Source organism: Hemitrygon akajei, chromosome 1 (assembly GCF_048418815.1).
Source record: "Hemitrygon akajei chromosome 1, sHemAka1.3, whole genome shotgun sequence".
NCBI lineage: Eukaryota > Metazoa > Chordata > Chondrichthyes > Myliobatiformes > Dasyatidae > Hemitrygon > Hemitrygon akajei.
In genome coordinates this window covers 136,436,579-136,461,151 of record NC_133124.1, presented here as the reverse complement: position 1 = coordinate 136,461,151, position 24,573 = coordinate 136,436,579, and the positions used below count along the sequence as shown (strand labels likewise).

Sequence of the window (24,573 nt, the reverse complement as noted above, 5' to 3'; positions counted from 1 at the left end):
AACAAGACTACTGTATGTCATGAAACAGAGACATACACCTTTTGTCTTCTCTGAATCAGCAGTTCAGTCTATCCTGTGTATTGAGAAGTCATCGATTCTTACCAACGTATCCGGTGTGTCCAGAGTGAGCTATGTCTCCATGAAACAAAGAACATAGCAATTACTCATTTCCCTTCTGTGACGAGATCTGAAGGATTATTAAATATGGACTGTTCCTTTAAGAGAGAGAGCGAAGAGCGTGTGTTATTTCAAAGATGAGAGAGAGCAACAAAAGCCTGTGAGTTGCCTTGGAAACGGCAAGGCGGAGCTATATGATGGACAGCTGGTGTTCACTTGTGGAATATATACAAGGTGAACTGGCTTTGTAATCAGACACTCCAGAGACATAAAGGCACTGACGCTGGTTGAGCCTTGTGTGCCAGCGAGCGACAAAGGTGGGGTTTTTGTTCACAGTGTGGACAAAGGGGTGACCGGTGGAAAGCTATCGGTGTGTTTAACCCTCGCCTGGGTTGATAGCTGTAGCACGTGAAAACGGCATCCTCTTTTGTCTGGTCACAGTCGGTGACTTTAATAAGTTTCGGGATGAGGAGGACGATGTGGAAGATTCGACGGCATCGGCACTGGGAAGATGAACCATCTCCCTCTCTCTTCAATCTACTCAATTCAATATCCAGAACTGAACTGACTTCATACCTTTACCATAGTAAGACTGTATCATTTCTCACCTGAACTGGGAACTTTATTTACTCACTTATATATGCCTATACTCTGCTAACCTGTTTGCCTTATCTGGTTTTATATCACTTTATCACCTTAGTTACTAATAAAAGTGTTTATAACGGAAGACTCCGACTCCAGGTGTGTCAATTTCTGCTGGTCCTTTTTAACCCGTAACGGGGTACGTTACACTTCAATACAGCAATCTTGTCTTTAGGTCCTCAATCTTGTTCTCCAGTGACTGTACATTTGCTAACAAGATACTGAGTAGAGGAACTTCAGGCTGGCTTGGAGTCCTCCTCTCCTCCCTCTCGCCTGTCTATGCAAGAGGTTTAATAGAATCAATTAAAAAGTACACACAACGACAGACAACTAATGTGCAAAAGAAGACAAACTGTGCAAGTACAAAAAACAAATATCAGTCATAATAAATAATACTGAAAACATGAGCGGTAGAGTCCTCGAAAGTGAGTCCAAGGTTTGTGGAATCAGTTCAATGTTGAAGTGAGTGAAAAATCCAATCCTCTGTAAACTTAAAATGAATGGTAGTCTCACTTCTTCGGAAGAGCCTCTCTCTTGCAGTATTAAATGTGTTCTGTGAACAGGTAATCACTGACCTGTTCCACCGTTCCCTTGCATCCGGGGGCGGGGGCAAACGTAATTCCGCCACGGACTGTGGTTAGAACTAGTGCGAAAGGGAGGAGTCGTCAACAGTTTTCCGGTCTCTCCTGATCTCTCTGGAAAATGGAACCGACGCTGAACGCCCACAGCCGCATCCTAATTCGAGGGGGGAAAGTGGTGAATGAGGACTACTCGGAGTTTGCCGACGTCTACATTGAGGATGGAATCATCCAGGACGTGGGGCTCGATTTACCGCTGCCTGCAGGGGCGAGGGTCATCGACGCATCCGGCAAACTTGTCCTGCCAGGGGGCATCGACACACACACTCACATGCAGTTCACTTTTATGGGTTTCGAAGCTGTCGATGATTTTTATCATGGAACTAAGGTATAAATATCTTTTACGGCTTATCCTTATGGGAAAATTCAAGTTAGAATGTCATGCTAAGGAAAAATCGTTTCTGTAGCTTTTCACTTTAAAACTTCTGCGAGAGATAACCTCCAAAACGAATTTGCTGACCAGGGGTTACTGTACTGTTTGGTTTGTGAAAATGTATTTGCATAGACCCCGAGGTAAGGGATGCGATTTCTAGCGGATTTATTATGTAGGTGAAAGTGGATTTATACCAAAAAAGTATATTGAGTGGCGGGGTAGAGAGACGTTTCTACCAAAAGAGGTGCAAAGTGCTCCTTTCCGCCGCTAGCCTGCAGGCCACTCTATTTACCCCCCCCCCCCCCAATCAGGGTTACGTGAAACCATGGGAACGGGGTGGATGGCCTTATGCATGCACACACATACACAGACACGTATATGAACACACACATATCCACATATATGATATACATACATGCACATAACTATATATACATGCAGACACACACGTACATATATATACACGTGTGTGTGTGTGTGTGTGTGTGTGTATCTTTTTCTAGTTTGAGCATCTTGATCTTGGGAATGTGCATTCAGTTCACTGGAGTATTCTCATTAATCCCTCTATTACTCCCTTTATCTCTCCTCTTGGTTTTCTCATCTGAAATATCATCTGATGAATCCTTTGTTTTCATATCTCCACTGACTCCTTTTTGTCCTTCCATTCATCCAGCTGGGCTTTGGTCTTTGCATCTACTTTTACAAGCAGCTTTTTGTCTCCAACTTGAACCTTAATGCAGGCAGAGTAGATCCTGGTTCTTTGTACTCACAAAAGCCATGTGCTTGCAACTTTTCTGATTTTTCTTGAACTCTCTTCCAGTTTAAAACCAAGCCACATTTTCAAGTAAATGCCTGATTAATATCAGAAGCTTTCTCAGATAGATTGCCTACAAAAACTCTTGTAGCCAGACTGCTACTTTCACCACTTTCATGCTTCTCTGAGCAGCATGATCCTTTCTTGGTCCAATTAGCTTTCCAACCAGAGGCACAGAGGTTGGCACTAATGCCTATTTGTCCTCTGATGGGCAATGATTCATGGTGTTTGGCATGGAGACAGTTGTGGCATCATCCAGTACCTTTCTTAATTCACTTTCAAATAGCTTCATTGCAAGGAATGTGGCGTGAAAATTGTGGATGGATCTACAATTAAATTATAGTTGTCTCAGCCAATCATGTCCCCTCAATGCTGGTCCTCCTGTTTTTACCAAATACAAGTTCAGCGTGTCTTGTTGGTTGTTGTATTTCACTGTTAATAATGTTATTCCCACTTTTGGTCTTCTCTGTGCAGTCCACTTATCTTTGTCTGCCCAACATGCTCTTCATATGTGACCTATTTGTTTGCATTTTCTGGAAGTTTGACCATTAAATCTGCATTTCTTTGGTGCATGTAAACCCTTGCAACAATGGTAACATAATTTGTTTGTCCAGGCTGGTTTCTAAGTTAGATGCTGTAATTTTGTTCACACTCACTTTCATTCTGACTGCAACTCAATTGTGTCTCTGCGATTTCCGTTGAAACAGCGATTTTAACTGCTCTTTTAAATGTAAGTTGTGCTTCAGTTAGGAACCATTTGTAATTGCTTAATTTTATGCTTCCATAAACTTCTCAGTGCATCGTTAAGACCATCACTGAACTGACAATGCTCAGACAATCTCTTCAATTCAGCCCCAAATGCTGAAATGGACTCCCCTTCTTTATGATTCTGCTCATGAAACCTAAAGTGTTCTGCAATTAGCAATGGCTTCAGTTCTAAATGTTCCTGTATCACTTTGAGAATATCAGCAAAGCTCATTTCTGCTGGTTTGGCTGGAGCAGTTAAACTTTGAAGCAAACGGTATGCCTTTGAATCTTGTCATTGGTTATTTAATTCACTTCAAAATATTGTCCCGTTAGCTCAGTATACATATTCCAGTTATCTTTTTATGTAATCAAACATGTCAATCTTTCTTATGTAGCCAGCCATTTCTGTTTTTGTTTAAATGATTATCACCCAGTACTCACTCTTTATGGACCCATGAATTCTTCAATTTACTGACTTAAAAAAAAAACTTGATTGTGTTTTCCATTCTCAAAAACTTGCACTGTGCTGCTTTGTTTAAAAACTTGACCATTTCAGCACATGCTGGGCTATATTTTTTATAAATTTCGACTGTCCCTCACTGTGCTTTTTTTTAGTTTGAACATCTTGCTGCACTTTAACAGGTCAGTAGCTGTCTCGGGTTCATTTTGAAAATACCTTATCACCAATGTTATGTTTTGTATTTTCAGAGCATTAAACTAATTCAGAGGAAGACACAAGGGTCCAAAATGTTGGTTTAACTTTGAGTTTACTTTAAGCGAGGTGCACATATACCACATGGTAGTGTGATGATGTATACAATTCATGTGCTTTTACATATAGACTATAATTATTTAACAGAACAAAAATGCTTAAACAAAAAATAGACGATTATTCAAACGTTATTGAAATTTTAAATACACAATTTTTTCATGTTTTCATAGAGAATAGGAAGCCGTTTCACCCCTACGCTGATTCACAGAGTAATCCCATTCTCTCACTAATTTTCCCTGTAATCATTTCTCACCCTGTTACCGTGAAGTGTTTGATTGTGCTGCACACCTAAAAACAGGGGTAATTTGTAACGGCCATTTAACCTTCAGAGTCACAAGGAGAACATGCAAACAGAGGCTGATTTCCAAGTGAAAACATTGACCTAACCAAATTGTAACCTTTGGCTTTTGTCTTTGTACAATCATTAACCTTACATATACAACATAGCCTCACTATGCTCCATTTTCCCCCTGCTTTTGCCTTAAACATCTGCTTGGTCTGAGTTGTATGCCATTGGAAGCATTGATTTATTTACCACAGCTTTTCATAATTCTAAATAATTTTATCTACTCTAATAAGATCTATATTTTTAAAATCTATCCGAAATTTTCCCATATTGTGCTGATTATAATGCTGAGTAAACTGAAGGAAGCTTGGATCTCATTGTTCTGCATGCAAGTCAATGCATTTTGGAAAGTCAAACCAGAGTAAGACTTGTTTTATGAATGGTAGGGCACTGGGGCTAGAGAAATGGTATAGAGGGACTTAAGAGTACAATTACACAGTTTATTGAAAGTGATGGCACGGGTAGACAGGATAGTGAAAAAGGCATTTACCGTGCTGAATAGTAACAGTTAGTGGAAGGTAGGAGAATCCAGAACTATGGGGGATAAATTTAAGGTCTCTGAGGGAAATTACTTAAAAGGAACCTGAGGGTAATTTGGTTACACAGAGGATGGTGAACAGGTGGAATGAGCCATCAGAGGAAGTAATTGAGGCTGGTACAATAGTATCATTTATGAAGCGCTTGAATAAGTACATGGAGGGGTGAGGCCTGATGGGATATAGAGCAAATGCCAGAAATCGAGGTTAGTTGGGTGGGCAGCATAGTCAGCATGGATTTGTTGGGCTGAATGGCCTGTAACTGTTCTGTATTGCTCCATGACTCTGTCTGTTGTTGAGCTCTTCTGGGACAATGCAGTCTTAACATCTGTACTGACTTGGAAAAACTGCAGGAAGTGAAGCACTCTGCTTTTAGAACCACCCCAGCCCCCACCATCCCCCACACAAACAATGTGTTGCCTTCCACAATCCATTTCTGCTACTCAATTTTGTCTCAGCCTCCCTGATCACATCAGTATAAAAGCCATTTGTTTAGAATACAACAGGATGTCTAAGCAATAGTATTGAATTGTGTAGGCATGCACCGAACATGCTGGAATCAGGAGCAATAAACAAGATGCTGGAGGATCTCAGTGGGTCAAGCAGCAGGTGTAGAGAGAAATGGACAGTGAACATTTTGGGTCAAGACCCTTCGTTTCAACTGAAAGATAGTGGATATATTAAAAAGAAAGGGAAGGGGTAAAGCATGAGCTAGCAAATGATGGGTGGATCCAAGTGATGAGTGGTGATTGGTTGATAGGTAGGTGTTCAATTGTGATCATTTATGTAACAAAATAGCCAGTTTTGCCTTTCCTCACTTATCCAAAAAGATGTTGCAGATTGGTCTATCCAATACCTATAAGTGGGTCTTCTCAAACAAACAACAGTGCACACAGTACAAGCCTTTCAACCTACTCTAAGACCAGTCTAACCCATTCTGCCCACATAGCATATTCATCCCTCTGTTTTTCTTTCATCCATGTGCTAAACTTAAGGTTTTTAGATTCACAGGGAATGTTTTGGGGACAGCGGGGAGTTGGGAGTCAGGTTCGAGTTTGAGGACAGCGATGTGGGGAGTTAAAAGTTAGGCCTCTGCTATTGAATAGCATTGATTTTGCATGGATGTATGTTGGGTCGTCAAGCGCTATGGACGAACTCCAGTGAGGATGAGGGCTGGGGACCCTCCCAGGTGGGCGAATCACCACAGGTCAGCAAATCCTGGGATTTGAGGTCCATGCAGGTCAGAGGTATTACAGCCAATGTCACCCTCTCTCCCAAAACCCCAGGCCAGAGAATCTGGAAATTGGGGTCCCGGTATCAGAAAATCCTGTGGTTGATACCGAAGATCGAAGTTGGTGATTGTGGAAATCAAAGCCTGATAACTGAAGTCCTGGTATCTGTGAGTCCACTGGAGGCTGGAAATGCCCAGGCAGTTCTGGGTTTGAATGTACTGGAACGTGTGATGACAGTTGTGGACTGCCCCCAGCATATCCTTAGCATGTGGTGGTTGTTAACATAAATGACACATTCCACTGTATGTTTCAGTGTATATGGGATAAGTAGATTTAGATCAGGTTCATTTAAGTGCCTCTTAAATGTCCCTGATGTACCTGCCTCTACCATCACCCTGGCAGCAATTTCCACATACCCACCACTCTGTGCATTGTATAACAAACATACCTCTGACATCTCCCCACCCCTTTACTTCCTTCCAATCACTTTAAACTTATGCCCCATCGCATTAGCCACTTCCTCCCTGAGGAAAGGTCTCTAGCTGCACTCTCTATCCATGCTTATAATTTTATTCACCTCTACCAAAGCACCTCTCGTCCTCCTTCACTCCAAAGGGAAAAGCCCTGGCTCGCACCTGTGGAAGTCCTCACATACTTTAATGTATGACAGGATTAATTTATTTTGCTGTTCTATCAAAGGAGAAGGCTGATTGATAAATCATTGCAACTGATACCCTTAATCCTGTCTGTGATTGACAACTTAAAATGTTGTTCTGAATTGAAAAGGTCTTCAGAATCCAAAAGAATACACATTGCTTGAAATGCCAGTTTTCTGTGAAAGTAGAATTTGGATCCTCACTTCCCTCAAGAATAAATGCATCAGTAGGGCCATGGAGATTCATGGCAATGTATATCATGTAGCAGTTATCCACCTAATTTTCCTCCTCACTTTCAACTTAGCCCCTCAAATATTTATCTTTTTAAAAAAAATTATTGTTGAAATTACATCCATCATCTTTTCAGGCAAAGTTGTTGTCATCATGTTGAGTGTTTTGGTCAATCTTCTTATCTGTATAAGGGTATACAACTGCATGTTGTAAGGGTCACTAGTGAACTCAAGTGCAGGATTCACTGTGATTTTGGTAATTTAAACAAAAGATTTATTACAGAAATCACCAGTGAAACTAACAAGAACTCAGGCAAACTACAGAATCTTGAAGAACTGAAAGCAGTCATGATACACAGAAGAACTCGGTCAGAGTTTCACCAGACAAGGATCCACAACGACTGAACAAAGAGGGGTTGGCAAGCTCCTACCTCCCGCCCTGCCGAAATACATTCTGAAGCACATCGGAATTCAGGAGCACATCGGAATATCCAACCTGAGTTTGGATTCATTTTGACAATAGAGGAGGCATGCCATCAGGTTGGAGGCTACCCAGCTGGTATATAAGGTGTTGTTTCTCCAACCTGAGTTTGGATTCATTTTGACAGTAGAGGAGGCATGCCATCAGGTTGGAGGCTACCCAGCCAGCAACCCTCCCGATGTGGCCTTTTATATATTGGCGAGACCTGATGCAGACTGGGAGACCGTTTCGCTGAACACCTACGCTCGGTCCGCCAGAGAAAGCAGGATCTCCCAGTGGCCACACATTTTAATTCCACGTCCCATTCCCATTCTGATATGTCTATCCATGGCCTCCTCTATTGTCAAAATGAATCCAAACTCAGGTTGGAGGAACAACACCTTATATACCGGCTGGGTAGCCTCCAACCTGATGGCATGAACATTGACTTCTCTAACTTCCATTAATGCCCCTCCTCCCCTTCTTACCCCATCCCTGACATATTTAGTTGTTTGCCTGTTCTCCATCTCCCTCTGGTGCTCCCCCCCCTCCTTTCTTTCTCCTGAGGCCTCCCGTCCCATGATCCTTTCCCTTCTCCAGCTCTGTATCACTTTCTCTAATCACCTTTCCAGCTCCTAGCTTCATCCCACCCCCTCCGGTCTACTCCTATCATTTCGCATTTCCCCCTCCCCCCTCTACTTTCAAATCTCTTACTACCTTTCCTTTCGGTTAGTCCTGACGAAGGGTCTTGGCCCGAAACGTTGACAGTGCTTCTCCCTATAGATGCTGCCTGGCCTGCTGTGTTCCACCAGCATTTTGTATCCAGTTGGCTACTTCTTCCTGAATGTTAAGCGACTAAACCTTCTGAACCAGACTTCTATGCAGTTCTTGCTCAGATGCATTGCTAAGGTCCATGTAGACAATATCCATTGCCTTTCTTTTATCAGCCTTCTTGGTAATCTCTTCAAAGTTTATTAGACATGAACTACCACGCACAATGCCATGTTGACTATTCCTAATCAAGCCCTGTATATCCAAACACTTGTATATCCTGTCCCTCAGAGCTTTCCAGTAACTTACCCATGACTGACATCAGATTTACTGATCTATAATCTCCTGGCTTATTCTTAGAAATTTTCTTGAACAAGGGGACAATATTAGCTATCCTTCAGTCTTCTGGCTACTCACCAGTGGCTAAAGACATTTTAATGATCTCTGTCAGGGTCTCTGCAAATTGCAGTATTAGCCTGCCACGGGGTCTGAGGGGATAGGTAGTCAGGCCCAATTCCATCCTAATTCACCTCAACTCTTCCTCCATAATCTGGATGTGGTCATGACCTCACCATACTTTTGCCTCATTTCTATAGTCTCTGTGTCTGTCTCCAAAGTAAGTACAAATGAAAAAAAAAACACTTAAAATTCTTTTTTCAGTTCCATGCATGGATGACCATGCTGATCTTAAAGTGGATCAACTTGAAGAAAGGTCTACGAGTTGAAACATTTACTCTGTTTCTCTTCCCTCAGAGGAAGTTTATCCTACTGAGCACTTTCAGCATTTTCTGTTTCTGTCTTATAGATGTATTCTCCTATTTTCTATATTTCTGAAAGTGCCAGGGTAGATGGTGGAGTGATGTTGAGGAAAAATGAAGGTTGAGCATGGTAGGAATAATATTCTGAGCTACATCCATCACAATTCAAGGTGTATTGAAGGTAAAATGGATGAGCTTAGAACATGGATCGGCATGTGGAATTATGACATTGTAGGTACTAGTGGGGTTTGGCTGCAGGAGGGGAAGGACTGTAGAGAGAGTTGGAGAAAGTTCCTTGTGGAATTTACACACCAATTTTAAAATGCAATCAGGGCCTGTTAGGACTTGTCTGCTGAGCGGGAGATTGTTTGGGTTATTAGTAACTTAGCAAGGGCCAATGAAAAGCAGAGAGATGCAAGTTGAGCAGCCATTGTGAGAGTGACCATTGTTAGAATGGGCCATGGTTAGATTGGGAGGCCGTGGCTCAGCAGGCTTTGCAGGAACTAGCAGAAGATCCAAGTAAGTTTCTGGTTTGTTTTTTTACTCCTTCTTTGTTTATTAGTACATAGCTAGTGCAAGAGAATGCAAGAGAAGGATTAGTGGTATGTTCTTCCTGTGAGATGTGGGAATTTGGGAGACCTCCTGTCAGGACACTGGAGCAGGGATCCAAACGTAGACCCAGTACTGTGCACACAGTGATATTAATTAAGTAACAAATCCCAAGGTGCAAGCAATGTCGGTGTCCAAGTTCAGGCAGAAATCAAAACATCCAGAGAAATCCAAAAACCAGAATCAGGAAACAGGCAGAGTCAATATTCAGACAGACAGAGTACAGTTACAAATGCTGGAAAGGCTCAGGAAAACTCACTGGCACAATTTGGCATCAAACAGGTGAAAACACAGGACTATAATACACTGAGCAATAAACAGAGAGGCAGATGATAGGTGGAGCACAATGAGACACAGGTGGCATCAATACAGGGAATAATGAGAAATAGGTGAAAGACGGAGTACTCAGTAATACAGGAGCCGGAGTAGAGCGGGAACAGGGACAGGAGCACATGGCAATACTAAACCACAGACTGACGGCTAGGGGGAAACACACAAAAAAACAGAGTTCGACTGGAGGTACTGACACCTCCAGATGATGCATGGAGTGCATTGAGCTGCAACTCCTTAGAGACCATGCCAAGGAACTGGAGCTGTAGCTCACTGACTTTTGGCTCATCTGGCAGAGTGAGGATCAGCAAAAGGGAGTTAGACGTCCCCAGGTTACAGGAGGTGGGTAGTGGAATCGGGAGATAGGAATGGAGTAGGTAGCCAGAGTACCCCTGTGGCTGTTGCCCTCAATAATAAGTAAACTACTTTTAATTCTGCTGGAGTGTGGGGTGACCTACCAGGGGGAAATCACAGTGACCAGGTCTCTGGCTCAGAAGGAAAGGGGGAGAAGAGGGGTGCAGCAGTGGTGGGTAACTAGAGGAGTATCCAGGAAACTCTATGGATGATCAAGACACACTCAGAAGTTTTGATGCAAGCAGAGCGCATTATGCATCCAATATGTCCTCTGCACACATTAAAATGAAGGCTAATAAAGCTGCACTAATCACACGGGAACTAACTATGCAGGATTAACATGCATTGAAAGAGCAAAGAGGAGCAGATAGAAGAACAGCTTTGGAGGAACAAAAAACAGCGTCAGAAAGGAACAGTTACGAAGGAGCATGGAGCAGCTTGTTTTCAAGTAACTGCTGTAGTAGGAAAAGGGATGCGGTACTGAAGAGAGAATATAGGTGAATGCATGGCTGAGGAATTGGTGCAAGGGGCAGGGTTTCAGATTTCTAAATAATTGAAATCTCTGTTAGGGGAGGTATGAGCTGTACAAAAAGGATAATTTACATCTGAGCTTGAGGAGCACAAATATCCTTATGGGCTAGGTTGCTAGATGTTTTCAGGAGGGTTTAAATTAATTTGGCAGGGGGATGAGAATCAGAATAATAGGGCTGAGGTGGGGCAGATGGTATACAAGTAAATGCAGTGTGTAGTGAGACTGTGAGGAGGACAGGCTGGTGGTAGGGTAAAATTACAGTCAGTGGGTTGAGCTAAAGTGTAACATGGGGGCAACATTGAAAAGGGTGATGTATACGGGACTGAAGGTGTTATATTTAAATGCACGGAGCATACAAGTAGATGATCTTGTGGTGTAGTTAGAGATTGGCAGGTATGACAGTGTGGACAACACTGAGTTCTGGTTGAAATTGCATTTTGATTTTGGCTTCTCCCTTTCAAACTACATGGTGAAATCTATCATATTATGCTCACTGCACTGGATGCATTTTGGAAGGACAAACCAGAAGACTGAGTACAGGATTAATGGTCAGTTACTTAAGAGTGTGGATGAACAAAGGGACCTTGCGGTTCAAATCCATACATCCCTCAAGGTTGCTGCACAGGTTGATAGGGTAGTTAAGAAGGCCTATGGGATGCTAGGCTTCATTAACAGGGGGATTGAGTTCAAGAGTAGAGAGGTCATGTTGCAACTCTTCAAATCTCTGGTGAGACCGCACTTAGAGTATTGTGATCAATTCTGGTCACCTCATTATAGGAAGGATGTGGAAGCTATGGAGAGAGTGCAGAGGAGATTTACCAGGATGTTGCCTGGATTGGAGAACAAGTCATATGAAGCAAGGTTAGCAGAGCTGGGACTTTTCTCTTTGGAGTGTAGAAGAATGAGAGGGGACTTGATAGAGGTCTACAAGGTTATGAGAGGCATAGATAGGGTGGATAGTCAGTACCTGTTTCCCAGGGCACCAATAGCAAACACCAGAGGGCATATGTACAAAATTAAGGGAGGAAAGTTTAGGGGAGACATCGGGGTAAGTTTTTTACACAGAGGGTTGTGAGTGCCTGGAATGACTTGCCAGGGATGGTGGTGGAGGCTAAAACATTAGGAGTATTTAAGAGCCTCTTGAACAGGCACATAGATGGAAGAAAAATGGAGGGTTATGGGGTAGTGTGGGTTTAGTACTTTTTTTTAAGGATTAGATGGGTCGGCATAACATGGAGGGCTGAAGGGCCTGTACTGTGCTGTAGTGTTCTATGGTTCTATGAATGACAATCCCAGTTGGGAGCTTAACATCCAAAGATACACACTGGATTGAAGGACAGGCAGGTAGGCAGAGAGGTGTGGGTGGCTACGTAGGTAAAAAAATTAAATCAAATCCTTAGAAAGAGGTGACATAGGATTAGAAAACATAGAATCCTTATGGGTAGAGCTAAGAAACTGCAAGGGTAAAAGAACCCTGAAGGGAGTTATATATAAATCTCCAAGTAGTAGCAGGATGAGGGTACACATTGAAATGGGAGATAGAAAAGGCATGTTAAAAGGGCAATGTTATGATAGTCATTGGGGATTTCAATATACACATAATTTGGAAAAATCATGTTGGTGCTGGATCACAAGAAAAGGATATTGTAGAATGCATATTAGATGGCTTTTTAGAGCAGCTCATGTTTGAACCCACTAGGGAGAAGGCAATTCTGGATTGGGTGTTGTGTAATGAACCAGATTTGATTAGGGAGCTTAAGATAAAGGAACCCTTAGGAGACAGTGAGCATAATATGATAGATTTCACCTTGTAGTTTGAGAGGGAGAAGCCAAAATAAGGCATATCAGTACTACAATAGAGTAAAGGGAATTACAGAGGAATGAGAAAGGAACTGGTGAATGTTGATTGGAAGGAGACACTAGCAGGGATGTTGACAGAACAGAAATGGCTGGAGTTTCTGGTAGCAATTCAGAAGGTGCAAGATGGAAACATCTCAAGGAAGAAGAAACAATCATATAACAATTACAGCACGGAAACAGGCCATCTTGGCCCTTATAGTCTGAGCCGATCGCTTACTCTCACCTAGTCCCACCTGCCTGCACTCAGCCCATAACCCTCCATTCCTTTCCTGTCCATATACCTATCCAATTTTTGTTTAAATGACAATATCGAACCTGCCCCTACCACTTCTACTGGAAGCTCGTTCCACACAGCTACCACTCTCTGAGTAAAGAAGTTCCCCCTCGTGTTACCCCTAAATTTTTGCCCCCTAACTCTCAACTCATGTCCTCTTGTTTGAATCTCCCCTACTCACAATGGAAAAAAAGCCTATCCATGTCAAATCTATCTATCCCCCTCATAATTTTAAATGCCTCTATCAAGACCCCCCTCAACCTTCTGCGCTCCAAAGAATAAAGACCTAACTTGTTCAACCTTTCTCTGTAACTTAGGTGCTGAAACCCAGGTAACATTCTAGTAAATCTCCTCTGTACTCTCTCTATTTTGTTGACATCTTTCCTATAATTTGGTGACCAGAACTGTACACAATACTCCAAATTTGGCCTCACCAATGCCTTGTACAATTTTAACATTAAATCCTAACTCCTATACTCAATGCTCTGATTTATAAAGGCCAGCATACCAAAAGCTTTCTTCACCACCCTATCCACATGAGATTCCACCTTCAGGGAACTATGCACCATTATTCCTAGATCACTCTGTTCTACTGCATTCTTCAATGCCCTACAATTTACCATGTATGTCCTATTTTGATTAGTTCTACCAAAATGTAGCACCTCACACTTATCAGCATTAAACTCCATCTGTCAATGTTCAGCCCATTCTTCTAACCGGCATAAATCTCCCTGCAAGCTTTGAAAACCCACCTCATTATCCACAACACCTCCTACCTTAGTATCATTGGCATACTTACTAATTCAATTTACCATCCCATCATCCAGATCATTTATGTATATTACAAACAACATTGGGCCCAAAACAGATCCCTGAGGCACCCCGCTAGTCACTGGCCTCCATCCCGATAAACAATTATCCACCACTACTCTCTGGCATCTCCCATCTAGCCACTGTTGAATCCATTTTATTACTCCAGCATTAATACCTAACGACTGAACCTTCTTAAATAACCTTCCATGTGGAACTTTGTCAAAGGCCTTACTGAAGTCCATATACTTACCCTTACCCTTACCCTTGTCAACATTCCTCGTAACTTCTTCAAAAAATTCAATAAGGTTTGTCAAACATGACCTTCCACGCACAAATCCATGCTGGCTACTCGTAATCAGATCCTGTTATCCAGATAATTATAAATACTATCTCTAAGAATACTTTCCATTAATTTACCCACCACTGATGTCAAACTGACATGTCTATAATTGCTAGGCTTACTTCTAGAACCCTTTTTAAACCCTTTTTTTCTGCTGCCTCCCACTCTTCTTAAATAGCGGAGTAACATTTGCAATTTTCCAGTCATCAGGTACAATGCCAGGATCTATTGATTCTTGAAAGATCATCATAAATGCCTCAGCAATCTCTCCAGCTGCTTCATTCAGAACCCAAGGGTGCATTCCATCAGGTCCAGGAGAATGATCCACCCTCAGACCATTAAGCATTAAGATTCAGATTGATGGGTTCACGTTACACCGCCAAGATAGGACTGCTAAGTCTTTTAAAGTCAAAGGCCAGGGGTGGGGATGGGTAGGGTGGGGAGGGTGCTTCATGATCAATTCTTAATGGTGCACAAACGTGGTGATACTGTCCCAGTCCTGTTCTCCAGAACTAGAACACCTCACGATCAACTGCCGACCATTTTACTTCCCGCTGGAGATTCAAATAATAATTTTGGTAGCTGTGTACAATCCACCACAGGCCAATGTCAAACAGGCTCTAGACAATCTGAACGATGTGATCAACAGGCATGAAACAGCACACCCTGATGTTTTCCCCGTCATTCTGGGGATTTTAACCAGGTGCTTACCATGCTATTCCACAAGTCTGATCACTTGACTTTGCTTCTACTCACTGAGTACAGGCAGAGACTGAAGACTGCAGCACCAGTAGTGAGGACCAAGAAGGTATGGACAAGGGAGGTGCAGGAGCACCTAGAGGACTGCTTTGAGTTGGTGGACTGGACAGTATACGGGGATTCGTCTTTGAGTTGAATGTGTACGCAACAGCAGTCACTGACTTCATTAAAACCTGTGTGGATGATTGTGTGACTACAAGAACATTCTGTACAGAGTCATATCAAAAGTTGTGAATGAACCAGGAAGTTCGTAGTCTGCTGAGGGCTAGATCTATGGCCTTTAGGTCTGGTGACCAGGTGAGTACAAGAAAACCAGGTATGATGAGGAGGGCTATTTTAAGAGCTAAGAAACAACTCCGAGTGAGGTTGGAAGCAACATTGGATGCACATCAACTCTAGCAAGGTTTGCAGGCCATTACTTCTTACAAAGCAAAACTCAACATCACGAATGGCAGATGCTTCACTCCCAGATGAGCTCAACACCTTTTATGCTCACTTTGAAAGAGAGAATAAAACCACAGCTATGAGGATCCTTGCTGCACCTGGTGACCCTGTGATCTCTGTCCTGGAGGCCAACATCAGGCTGTCTTTCAGGAGGGTGAACCCTCGCAAGGCTGTGGGCCCCGATGGAGAACCTGGTAAGGCTCTGAATATTTGTGCCAACCAATTGGCAGAGTGCTCAAAGATATTTTCAATCTCTCATTACTACAGCTGGAAATTCCCACCTGCTTCAAAAGGTTAACAATTATACCAGTGCCCAAGAAGAGCAGTGTGAGCTGCCTTAATGACTGTCGTACAGCTGCACTCATATTTATGGTGATGAAATGCTTTGAGAGGTTGGTCATGGCTAGAATCAAGGATCAACAAGGACCTGTACCCATTGCAAGTTGCCTTTAGTCACAATAGGTCTACAGTGGATGTGATCTCATTGGCTCTACATGAGCCCTCGGATCACCTGGACAATCCTTTGTCAGGATGTCATTTATTGACTATAGCTCAGCATTTAACACCTTCATTCTTACAATCCTGATCGAGAAGGTACAGAACCTGGGCCTCTGTACCTCCCTTTCCAACTGGATCCTTGACTTCCTAACAGGAAGACCACAATCTGTGCAGATTAATTTCTCCACCTCGCTGAAGATCAACCCTGGCTCACCTCAGGGATGTGTGCTTAGCCCACTGCTCTACCATTATTGGCAGAGTCTCAGATGGTGATGAGAGGACTTATAGGAGCAAGATATACCAGCTAGTTGAGTGGTGTCACAGCAACAACCTTGCACTTAACATCAGTAAGACCAAAGAGCTGATTGTGGACCTCAGAGAGGTTAAGTCGAGGGAACTCACACCAATCCTTATAGAGGGAGCAGGAAGTGGAAAGAGTGAGCAATTTCAAGTTCCTGGGTGTTAATATCTCTGAGAACCTAACCTGGTCCCAGCATATTTATGCAGCTATAAAGAAGGCAAGACAGTGGCTGTATTTCATTAAGAGTTTGAGATTTGGAATGTCATTTGAAAATTTCTGCAGATGTGGAAAGCATTCTGCTTGACTGCATCAGCGTTTGGTATGGGGGGGGGGGCTGTTACTGTACAGGATTGAAGTAAGCTGCAGAGAGTTGTAAACTTAGTCAGCTCCATCGTGACTACTAGCCTCCATGGTAACCAAGGCATCTTCAAGCAGAGGTACCTCAGGAAGACGGCATCCATTATTAAGGACCCTCACCACCCATACATACCCTTTTCTAAATGATTCAGGAACAGCTTCTTCCCCTCTGCCATCTGATTTTTGAATGGATATTGAAACCATGAACACTACCTCACTACTTTTTTTAAATTTATGTTTTTGCACTACTTATTTACTTTAACTATTTCATATGCATATTATATACCTACATGTATTGCATTGTACTGCTGCTGCAAAGTTAACACATTTCACTCACAACATATGCCAGTGATGCTAAACCTGTTTCTGATGCTGATTGTAGGAAGATACATTGCCCTTAGGTCTATCAAGTTGATATTGGCAGTAGTGACTTCATAGTTTAGCTATATGAAATGAGGCAAGGAAATTTACTTTTGACATACAGTATATTCTGTCAATGCAAGTTTTTCTTCAGACTTAAATAATGTAAATCATAAATGAGCCAGCATTGTTTGGACATTATCCTCTGAGGTTTCATTTTCAAGATAAGCAACATTCACTTACATGTGAATGATTGTGGCAACATCTCTTCATGCGATCTGTATCGATAAGGAAGCAATTGAAGAGATCTCCTCGATGGTGAAATTTCAGCTCTAATTACCATGTACCTATGTACAGCTGTAAATGTAACTGAAGGCTATTGTAATCAAATGTCTGATTTATAGGGATCGCAATATGAAATGGGGGCAAAATTCACATGCAGCATCATAGCAGTTTACAGCCTCTCCATTGGTTCTTGGTCTGTTCAGACAGAGGGGGCAAATGACTTGGAGCAGTTCAGAATAAAAGAGAGATCTGGGGTAAAAGCACCATGGGGAGAGGAACAATCTAAAATAATCAAGGAATTTTCATCTTGCACATTGCAGATTGAAGGATGTTACTCAATCACAGTTATCAATATTATGGAGAAGAATATGAAAGCTAATGTGCCTCATCCTTCACCCTCTAAATATACAAAGAGACAGGACCCAACTTAAATGTCTACTCCCTCCCCTGCAGCTCAGGCAAAACAGAACGTAAAGAAGGGGAAGGCTGAAGTTAATGTCATGGAAACTGCGCAGAAGAATTTCAGCTACAACTCTAATCAAAATGCTCCATCTCATGCAGGGATGGCCAGCCTATGGCCACGCGCCAGAAGTGGCACACTGGATGATTAGAAGTGGTGCATTGCACCCAGTGATAATAATAAAAAAGGAAGCCTACTCATGCAAAAAGTATTAACCAAAAACCAATTTGTAGGAAAAAATCTATAACAGGAATTCAAGTAGCTTAGGGCTAGAAATGGGTTTTACTGAGAATAAATCTAAAACTTAGCAATTATTGTTAGCGATTTTATTATTTTGTGCACATCTTTTGGCGAATGTTATCTTCTTTCACATTAATCTGTTTTCAATTTTAAAAAATGTTCAATGAGTCAAACTAGGAAAGAAGGGCTTTTGTTCTGCAGTGATTCCATAACTGTTCAATACACGTTTGATATTTGTTTGATCCTGAGGTGCCAGTGGTGCGTCTGCACCAGCGGTGTGTCGCAGGTTTTTGCCAGTCAGTTTACAATTGACACGTGCACTACGGAGTTGTGCTTTGTTTGCCCTTCATGAACATTTGCAGTTTTGTACTTTTTTGGAAATTAAGCCTTGTTTTTACATTCAGTTACCCATCGCAGTAAAAAAGAAAAGCAGAAAGCGATAGTAAGCGTGAATTCAATGAACAGTGGGAAATTGAGTTCTTATTTATAGCGGGTCCATCAGGAAAAGGGTTGTGCATTGTTTGTGAAAACACTTTCTCACATAATAGAAGACATGATCTTAATAGACACTATAAAACACAACATCAGACTGAAATAGAAGGAAAACTGAAGCTAGTGCTTGGGTCTGAGTTACGGAAAGAGTATGTGATTAAGAAAAAGGAAGAAATCAAAAGAAGACAACATATATTTGTTTAAAGTCTCATTAAGGTAAGTAATGTTTATCTTGTTTTTATATTAAATCAATATATCATGTAAAAATGCTAAATATATCTATATTAACATTTTTACAAGAATTGAATGGGGGTACAAGAGTTGTATGGCACATCTGAACTTGTGCGTGAAAAAATTGATGCATGGAATGTAAAAGGTTGGCCACTTCTAATCTAACGAATAAGATACAGGCATACCTAGTCCTGTCTTACCATCTGCCAAAGCTCATATTTTTTGGCAGAATTTGCCCTTGCTGTTTTAGTACAGCAACAGTCATTATAACACATGGCCAATGATTGATTGGTGTAAATATAAATCTTGCACAGATTTGTAAAGTGAAAATGCTTTCAGAAGTAATGAAAAGTTTCTAAATATTAAAAAACTATAAAAACAGTAAACAGTAAAAGATCTAAATCAAATCAATATTCGGTGTGACTACCCTTTGCCTTTAAAATTGGCATGTAGTTCTATACTCTGATGGCATAAATATTGATTTCTCCATCCAGTTAAAAAAATTCCCTTCCCCTTCCCTCATCCCCACTCTGGCCTCTTGCCTTTCTCACCTGCCTATCACCTCCCCCTGATGCCCCTCCTCCTTCCCTTTCTCCTATGGTCCACTCTCCTGCCCTATCAGATTTCTTCATCTCTAGCCCTTTACCTTTCTCTCCCACCTAGCTATCCTTCTTCCCCTCCTTCACCTTTTTATTCTGGTGTCTTCCCCCTTCATTTCCAGTCCTGAAGAAGGGTCTCAGCCTGAAACAACATCAATTGTTTCTTCATTTCCATGGATGCTGCCTAGCCTGCAGAGTTCTTCCAGCTTTACGTGTGCGTTGCTTTGTGTACCTGCAGAATTTTTTTGTGTTTATAAGAAAATCAGTTGGTAGGTTCTTCCAAGCATCTTGGAGGACTTCCCACAGTTCTTCTGCAGACTTTGGCTGTCTTGCTTGCTTCTGTCTCTCCAGGTAATCCTAGACAGCCTCGATGATGCTGAGATCATCAGGGCTCTGTGGAGGCCGTGCCATCTGAAACCATTTAAAAAAATCTAAGACTCTTGTGCAGTACTGTATGGATAGAGAACATCCCCACTTCAGAGTGGGCAATTAAGATGACATATAGATTTTCAACTTGTAACACTCAAGTTCTGTATGGTAATTTGTGAAATGATTCAAAAGTATTCCAAACCACAAAATATACAAAGGTGCAGTATATGAGCTGTTGAGAAACCTGACACAAGAGCAAATGCAACAGCTAGTTAACATGAAGAAAATCCCATGAACAATTGGTGTTAATTCTTGGTATTTGGTGTTTCCTCATCTCTGGTTAATTAATTATGGCAACATATAGCAAAACATAAATAATGGTCCGACATGTGGCAGCTAATATTTATACCTTACATTACCAGGCAATAACTGTCATCAACAAAAGTAGGTCAAGTATTTAATCATAATGTTCAAGAGCAGCACTATCATTAAGTTTTCAACCATAAGCATCCTGTCGTCAGGATAGGTGTTGTCATGAAACAGAAATGAGGTTGAATTATTGTTATGGCAGGATAGAGATTAAATGCTTAATAATGAGGAACTCCTCCAAGAGAACCACAACCTTGTCATAGGATTTGGAGGCTTGTGTGCCTCAATGATCCAGAGAGCTATATTGGCCGGAGTAAGGGCTTTATGCTTTGGCTTTTGGTGGGGTCACACATGCCAAACTGATCAAAGGGTGGAGGGCAGACCAAGAGAGGTCCACCGGTCCTCCAGGTTCAGGGGTTCAGCTCGGGGCTAACAACCCTGACAGGTAAAACAAAACTATTACAGAGACAGCAATGAATAATCTTACTGCATCTGAGTTTTCTTGAGTCTCCACCTGGGACTTGCATGACTGACATTAGTGAAAACCAAGCTACGGACACGATGAAGGAAACCCTGAACACCGCCAGAGTTGGAGGACCTGCATTGCTGCCCTAAACCCTAGCAGCATAAAGCAACTTTACGGGCAGTAAAGTAGAGAATGAGGAACTGCTTCCCAAATTGTGAGAACCTCTTTGCTATCAGCAAAGTACAAGAATATTCTTCTAAATCAGTGTATCCACATTACCATCCATCTCCATGCTTCCAGATGGTTCACTCAATTTCTCCAGCAGTAGTTCACTGTGCCTTTACTCTGTGTGTGTGTGTGTGTGTGTGTGTGTGTGTGTGTGTGTGTGTGTGTGTGTGTGTGTGTGTGTGTGTGTGTGTGTGTGTGAGAGAGAGAGAGATCCATAGTTAGAAAGCACTGCCAGTGAGAAGAATAGTAAAAATATTGAGGGAAAACATTCCAGTTTGTCTCCAATTTGTACACTATACAAGGCTAGGACATGCAGAGGAAGTATGGGGCATAGAATCAAAAAGTCATAGAGCAATACAGCACAGAAAAAGGCACTTCATCCCATCTAGTTCAAGCCAGCCTGGATTTTTCCTGGTCACATTGGCCCACATCTGGACCTTAACCCTCCATCTCTCTCTCTCATCCATGCATCTATCTAAAATTCTCAAATGTTACAAATGAATCTGCATCTGCCACTTCTGCTAGCAATTCATTCCTCTGGAATCGTTGCTGATGATAACAGCCACAAAGTCGATTACCATCAACGCATTCTCAGATCATCAGTATTCATGTGTTGCTGTTTGGCTTCCCAGCTGTCTTATGTGGAATAGAACTATTATTAGGGTAAAACTGTAATACAGTGTGAGGTTGATATTGAATTTCTTGACCGAGGCAAATGATGTACAAAGGTTAATTACCTGGCTAGGAAGGATGGAATTGCCCAGCAGAGAACTGTGACTTCATTTTACAAAAATCAATATAAAGCATCCTTGATTCAGAGCAATCTACTCAGCGGAACTTCAAAGGTAACTCAATGGCAAGGGATCATTTCCCTTGAATTCTAACTTACCTCTTATATCTTCAAACTTCATAAAGATCTAGTTGAAAAGACCACATTTAAAACAAGTGCAGTTTATTTTTCATTTAAGCAGTAGATTTATTAGAAACAGTCTCTGTGTGATCTATAGAAACCCTTTCTCATTGTAAAGTACTTTACTTGGTCACCCTGCAGTTTTTGTTTGCAAGAGAAAAGGGGCCCAGCCTGTTCTTCATTTCTGATCTGGTGTGAGCTTGCAGTTCATGGGTCATCCTTGTAATTATTTTCCCACATCCTCCAAGCAACTGTTCTTCTACCTTGTTTCCTCCTCCTCCCCTTCTTCCTTCTCCTTTGGCCTTTTTTCTCACCCCTCCTTCCTCCCTCTTCTTCCACTCTCCCTCTCATTTCTCTTCCTTCTTTCCAGAACAGGGAAGTTTAACACAACATCTACTTTTCAATTTTACTTTTCTAGTGATAAAGAACTGTGCTTTATTTATTTTTTGACTTAAAGCCTTTTGCCTGCACCTTTATTTTCTGCAGCCTTCGGAACATATCCAATTGGTGTCATCTGAAATTTTTTAACGGCTTGCTGTCCACTTTGCTACAAGTTCCTGATTCCACATTTTCTCTCCTTGCTCTGGGCTTCCATGCTGTGTGCTGTTGAACGTATCTTGAAACTCCCATCTATGTTTCATCTTCTGCAGTCAGGTACTTTCAGTTTCTGCTACTGAAAATAATAGTGTAAGTTTGGTCAATCACAACCCTCTATTTGGAAAACTCTGCTGGAAATTGTATATTCTCAATCTCTGAAAGCTTTTCTGTGCATCTTTGATTAAGGATTGGATAATATTTCAGCCATTCAGTGAGGGGTGACCTCATTGAAAGCCCTCAATAGAGTGGATGTTGAAAGCCCTCAATAGAGTGGATGTCGATAGGATGTTTCCTGTGGTGGGAGAGTCTAAGACCAGAGGACATGGTGTCAGGATAGAGGGGCGTCCTTTTAGAATGGAGATGAGGAGGAACTTCTTTGGCCAGAGGGTGTTGAATCTGTGGAATTCATTGCCACAGGTGGCTGTGGACGCCAAGTCATTGGGTATATTTAAGGCAGAGGTTGATGGATTCATGATTAGTCAGAGCATGAAAGGATATGGGAAGAAGACAGGATATTTCGGTTGAGATGGAAAATGAATCCACCATGATGAAATGGTGGAACAGACTCGATGCACCAAATGGCCTTGTGTTGCCTTTAAGGCATTTATTTAGCTTTATTACATTTTCACTTTGAATAATTCATTTGTAACTATTTTCTAGTTAAAGGTTGCTAACTACGTTGCAGTTGTTGAGAGTAAATTCATTACCTGTGATGATGTCACACCCGGTTTGGCCTGTCTTTTGGGTAAGTTCCAGTTTGGAGAAATGGGAAGGAGGGAGCTTGTGTGTTCAGGATCAACGTGAGAAAAGTTCCATTTCTACGTACTAAGAAACATCATAGAAGCAATGCTGTAAGTTCATATGACAATTGATATGTTGAAGTAAAAATGTTAACGCTGATTCTGTTAAAAGAAATGACGGTTGGTAAAGTTTGTTCTCTTGTGCTATTGAAAGCGTTGCTGGAAAGTTTGTGTTGAAGTGTATTTAAAGTTGTTGATGGCGTAGATAGATTCTGACTGTATGTTGTACTTTAATGAGGCTTTAATGTAATATGGTTTGTTTTATTTTTACAGTATTTATGATGTAAATGTGATGCCAAGAAGGAAACAAATACTGTATATATTTTGTATTGTTTTATCAACAGTTTTCACCATACATTAATGTGGAAGAGTGAACAGTAAACGGTTAATCTTACTGCGATCTTGTCCTCATTGGCTTCAGTTTAACTTGGTGTTTAGTTCAGAGTTTCTACACACTGCATGAGAACACTACAGTGAAAAGGCGCCATTACCAGGTGCTTCGACAAATGGTACGATGGCCTCGTGATCCAGCATCAAGTCATTGGCATCCAGCGCCAAAAGCAGTAGGGTATCAGCTAGCAAGGCTGCCCTCACAAGAGCTAAAGCAGGAGCCGCCAAGGTGCGAGTGGCATACACTTAACAAGAAGCAAAACTGAAAACGGAAAGGGCTGCCAGAGAATCGGAAAACCAGAGGGAAGAGGCTGCCAGAGAAGCTCAAAACCAGTTGGCAAAGGTAAGGATAGAAACAGAGTCAGAAGTGCTGGTGCTACGCCGAGAAGCCGATGCTGCCAGGGTGGAAGCAGAAATATTAGAAAGTGCTGAAGAAATGCACGTTCAAGATGAAGCAGTAAAATCTACATCAGAAAGGACCAGATTGGAATGCACCAGTGAATATGTCCAATCTCAATCTCAATATGTCCAATATGTCCAATCTCAAAATGACCTGCAGATTCATTCCTCCTCTCCTTACGTACCTGCTGATGTCCCATTTCATGAGGAGTCAACGAGAAGCCCAATTGCATCGCATCCATCTGAGGAAGACAATTTATGCTTGCAACCTTGCGACAAACTCAAGAATGAAAGGGCTGACGACAAATACTTCTCGACTCCAAACTTACCAGATTTGGCGAGAGAAGAGGCAAAGGCTGAATTCAGAACAGCAAATCCTATAACGAACGTACACACTCAGTCATATACCCACCAACATATTCCCCCAGCCAGCATGCCACTTGCAGTTGAACCCTTGGCACAGTATTTAGCACGACGAGACCTCATCAATTCAGGACTATACCAGTTTGACAATAAACCTGAAAATTACCCTGGTATTCCTCATTCACCAGTGCAACTGGCGGAGTCCAGTTCACAGCAACCCAAGAGTTGGATCTTATGACTAAGTGGCTGGGAAAGGAATCAGGTGAACAGGTGAAATGCATACGTTCAGTGTTCGTCAACAACCCCCAGCTAGCCTTACGCAAATCATGGGAGAGACTTCGGGAGTGCTATGCGGCCCCTGAAATTATTGAAACAGCTCTATTTCGACGGCTGGAAAATTTTCCTAGAGTGTCAGCCAAGGACCACACTAAACTAAGAAAACTCAGAGATTT

General features: G+C 41.9%; 1 protein-coding gene across 1 annotated transcript in view; it reads left to right on the top strand.

The window, feature by feature from the left end:
* Nucleotides 1-1,412: 1,412 nt before the first annotated feature.
* The window catches only part of dpys (dihydropyrimidinase), a 65,811-nt gene continuing 42,650 nt past the window's right edge, over nucleotides 1,413-24,573 (top strand). Inside the window, exon 1 of the mRNA XM_073052053.1 lies at nucleotides 1,413-1,725. Within this exon, the coding sequence (XP_072908154.1) occupies nucleotides 1,462-1,725 (264 nt within the window). The 5' untranslated portion in view covers nucleotides 1,413-1,461. The remainder of the gene's footprint in view (nucleotides 1,726-24,573) is intronic.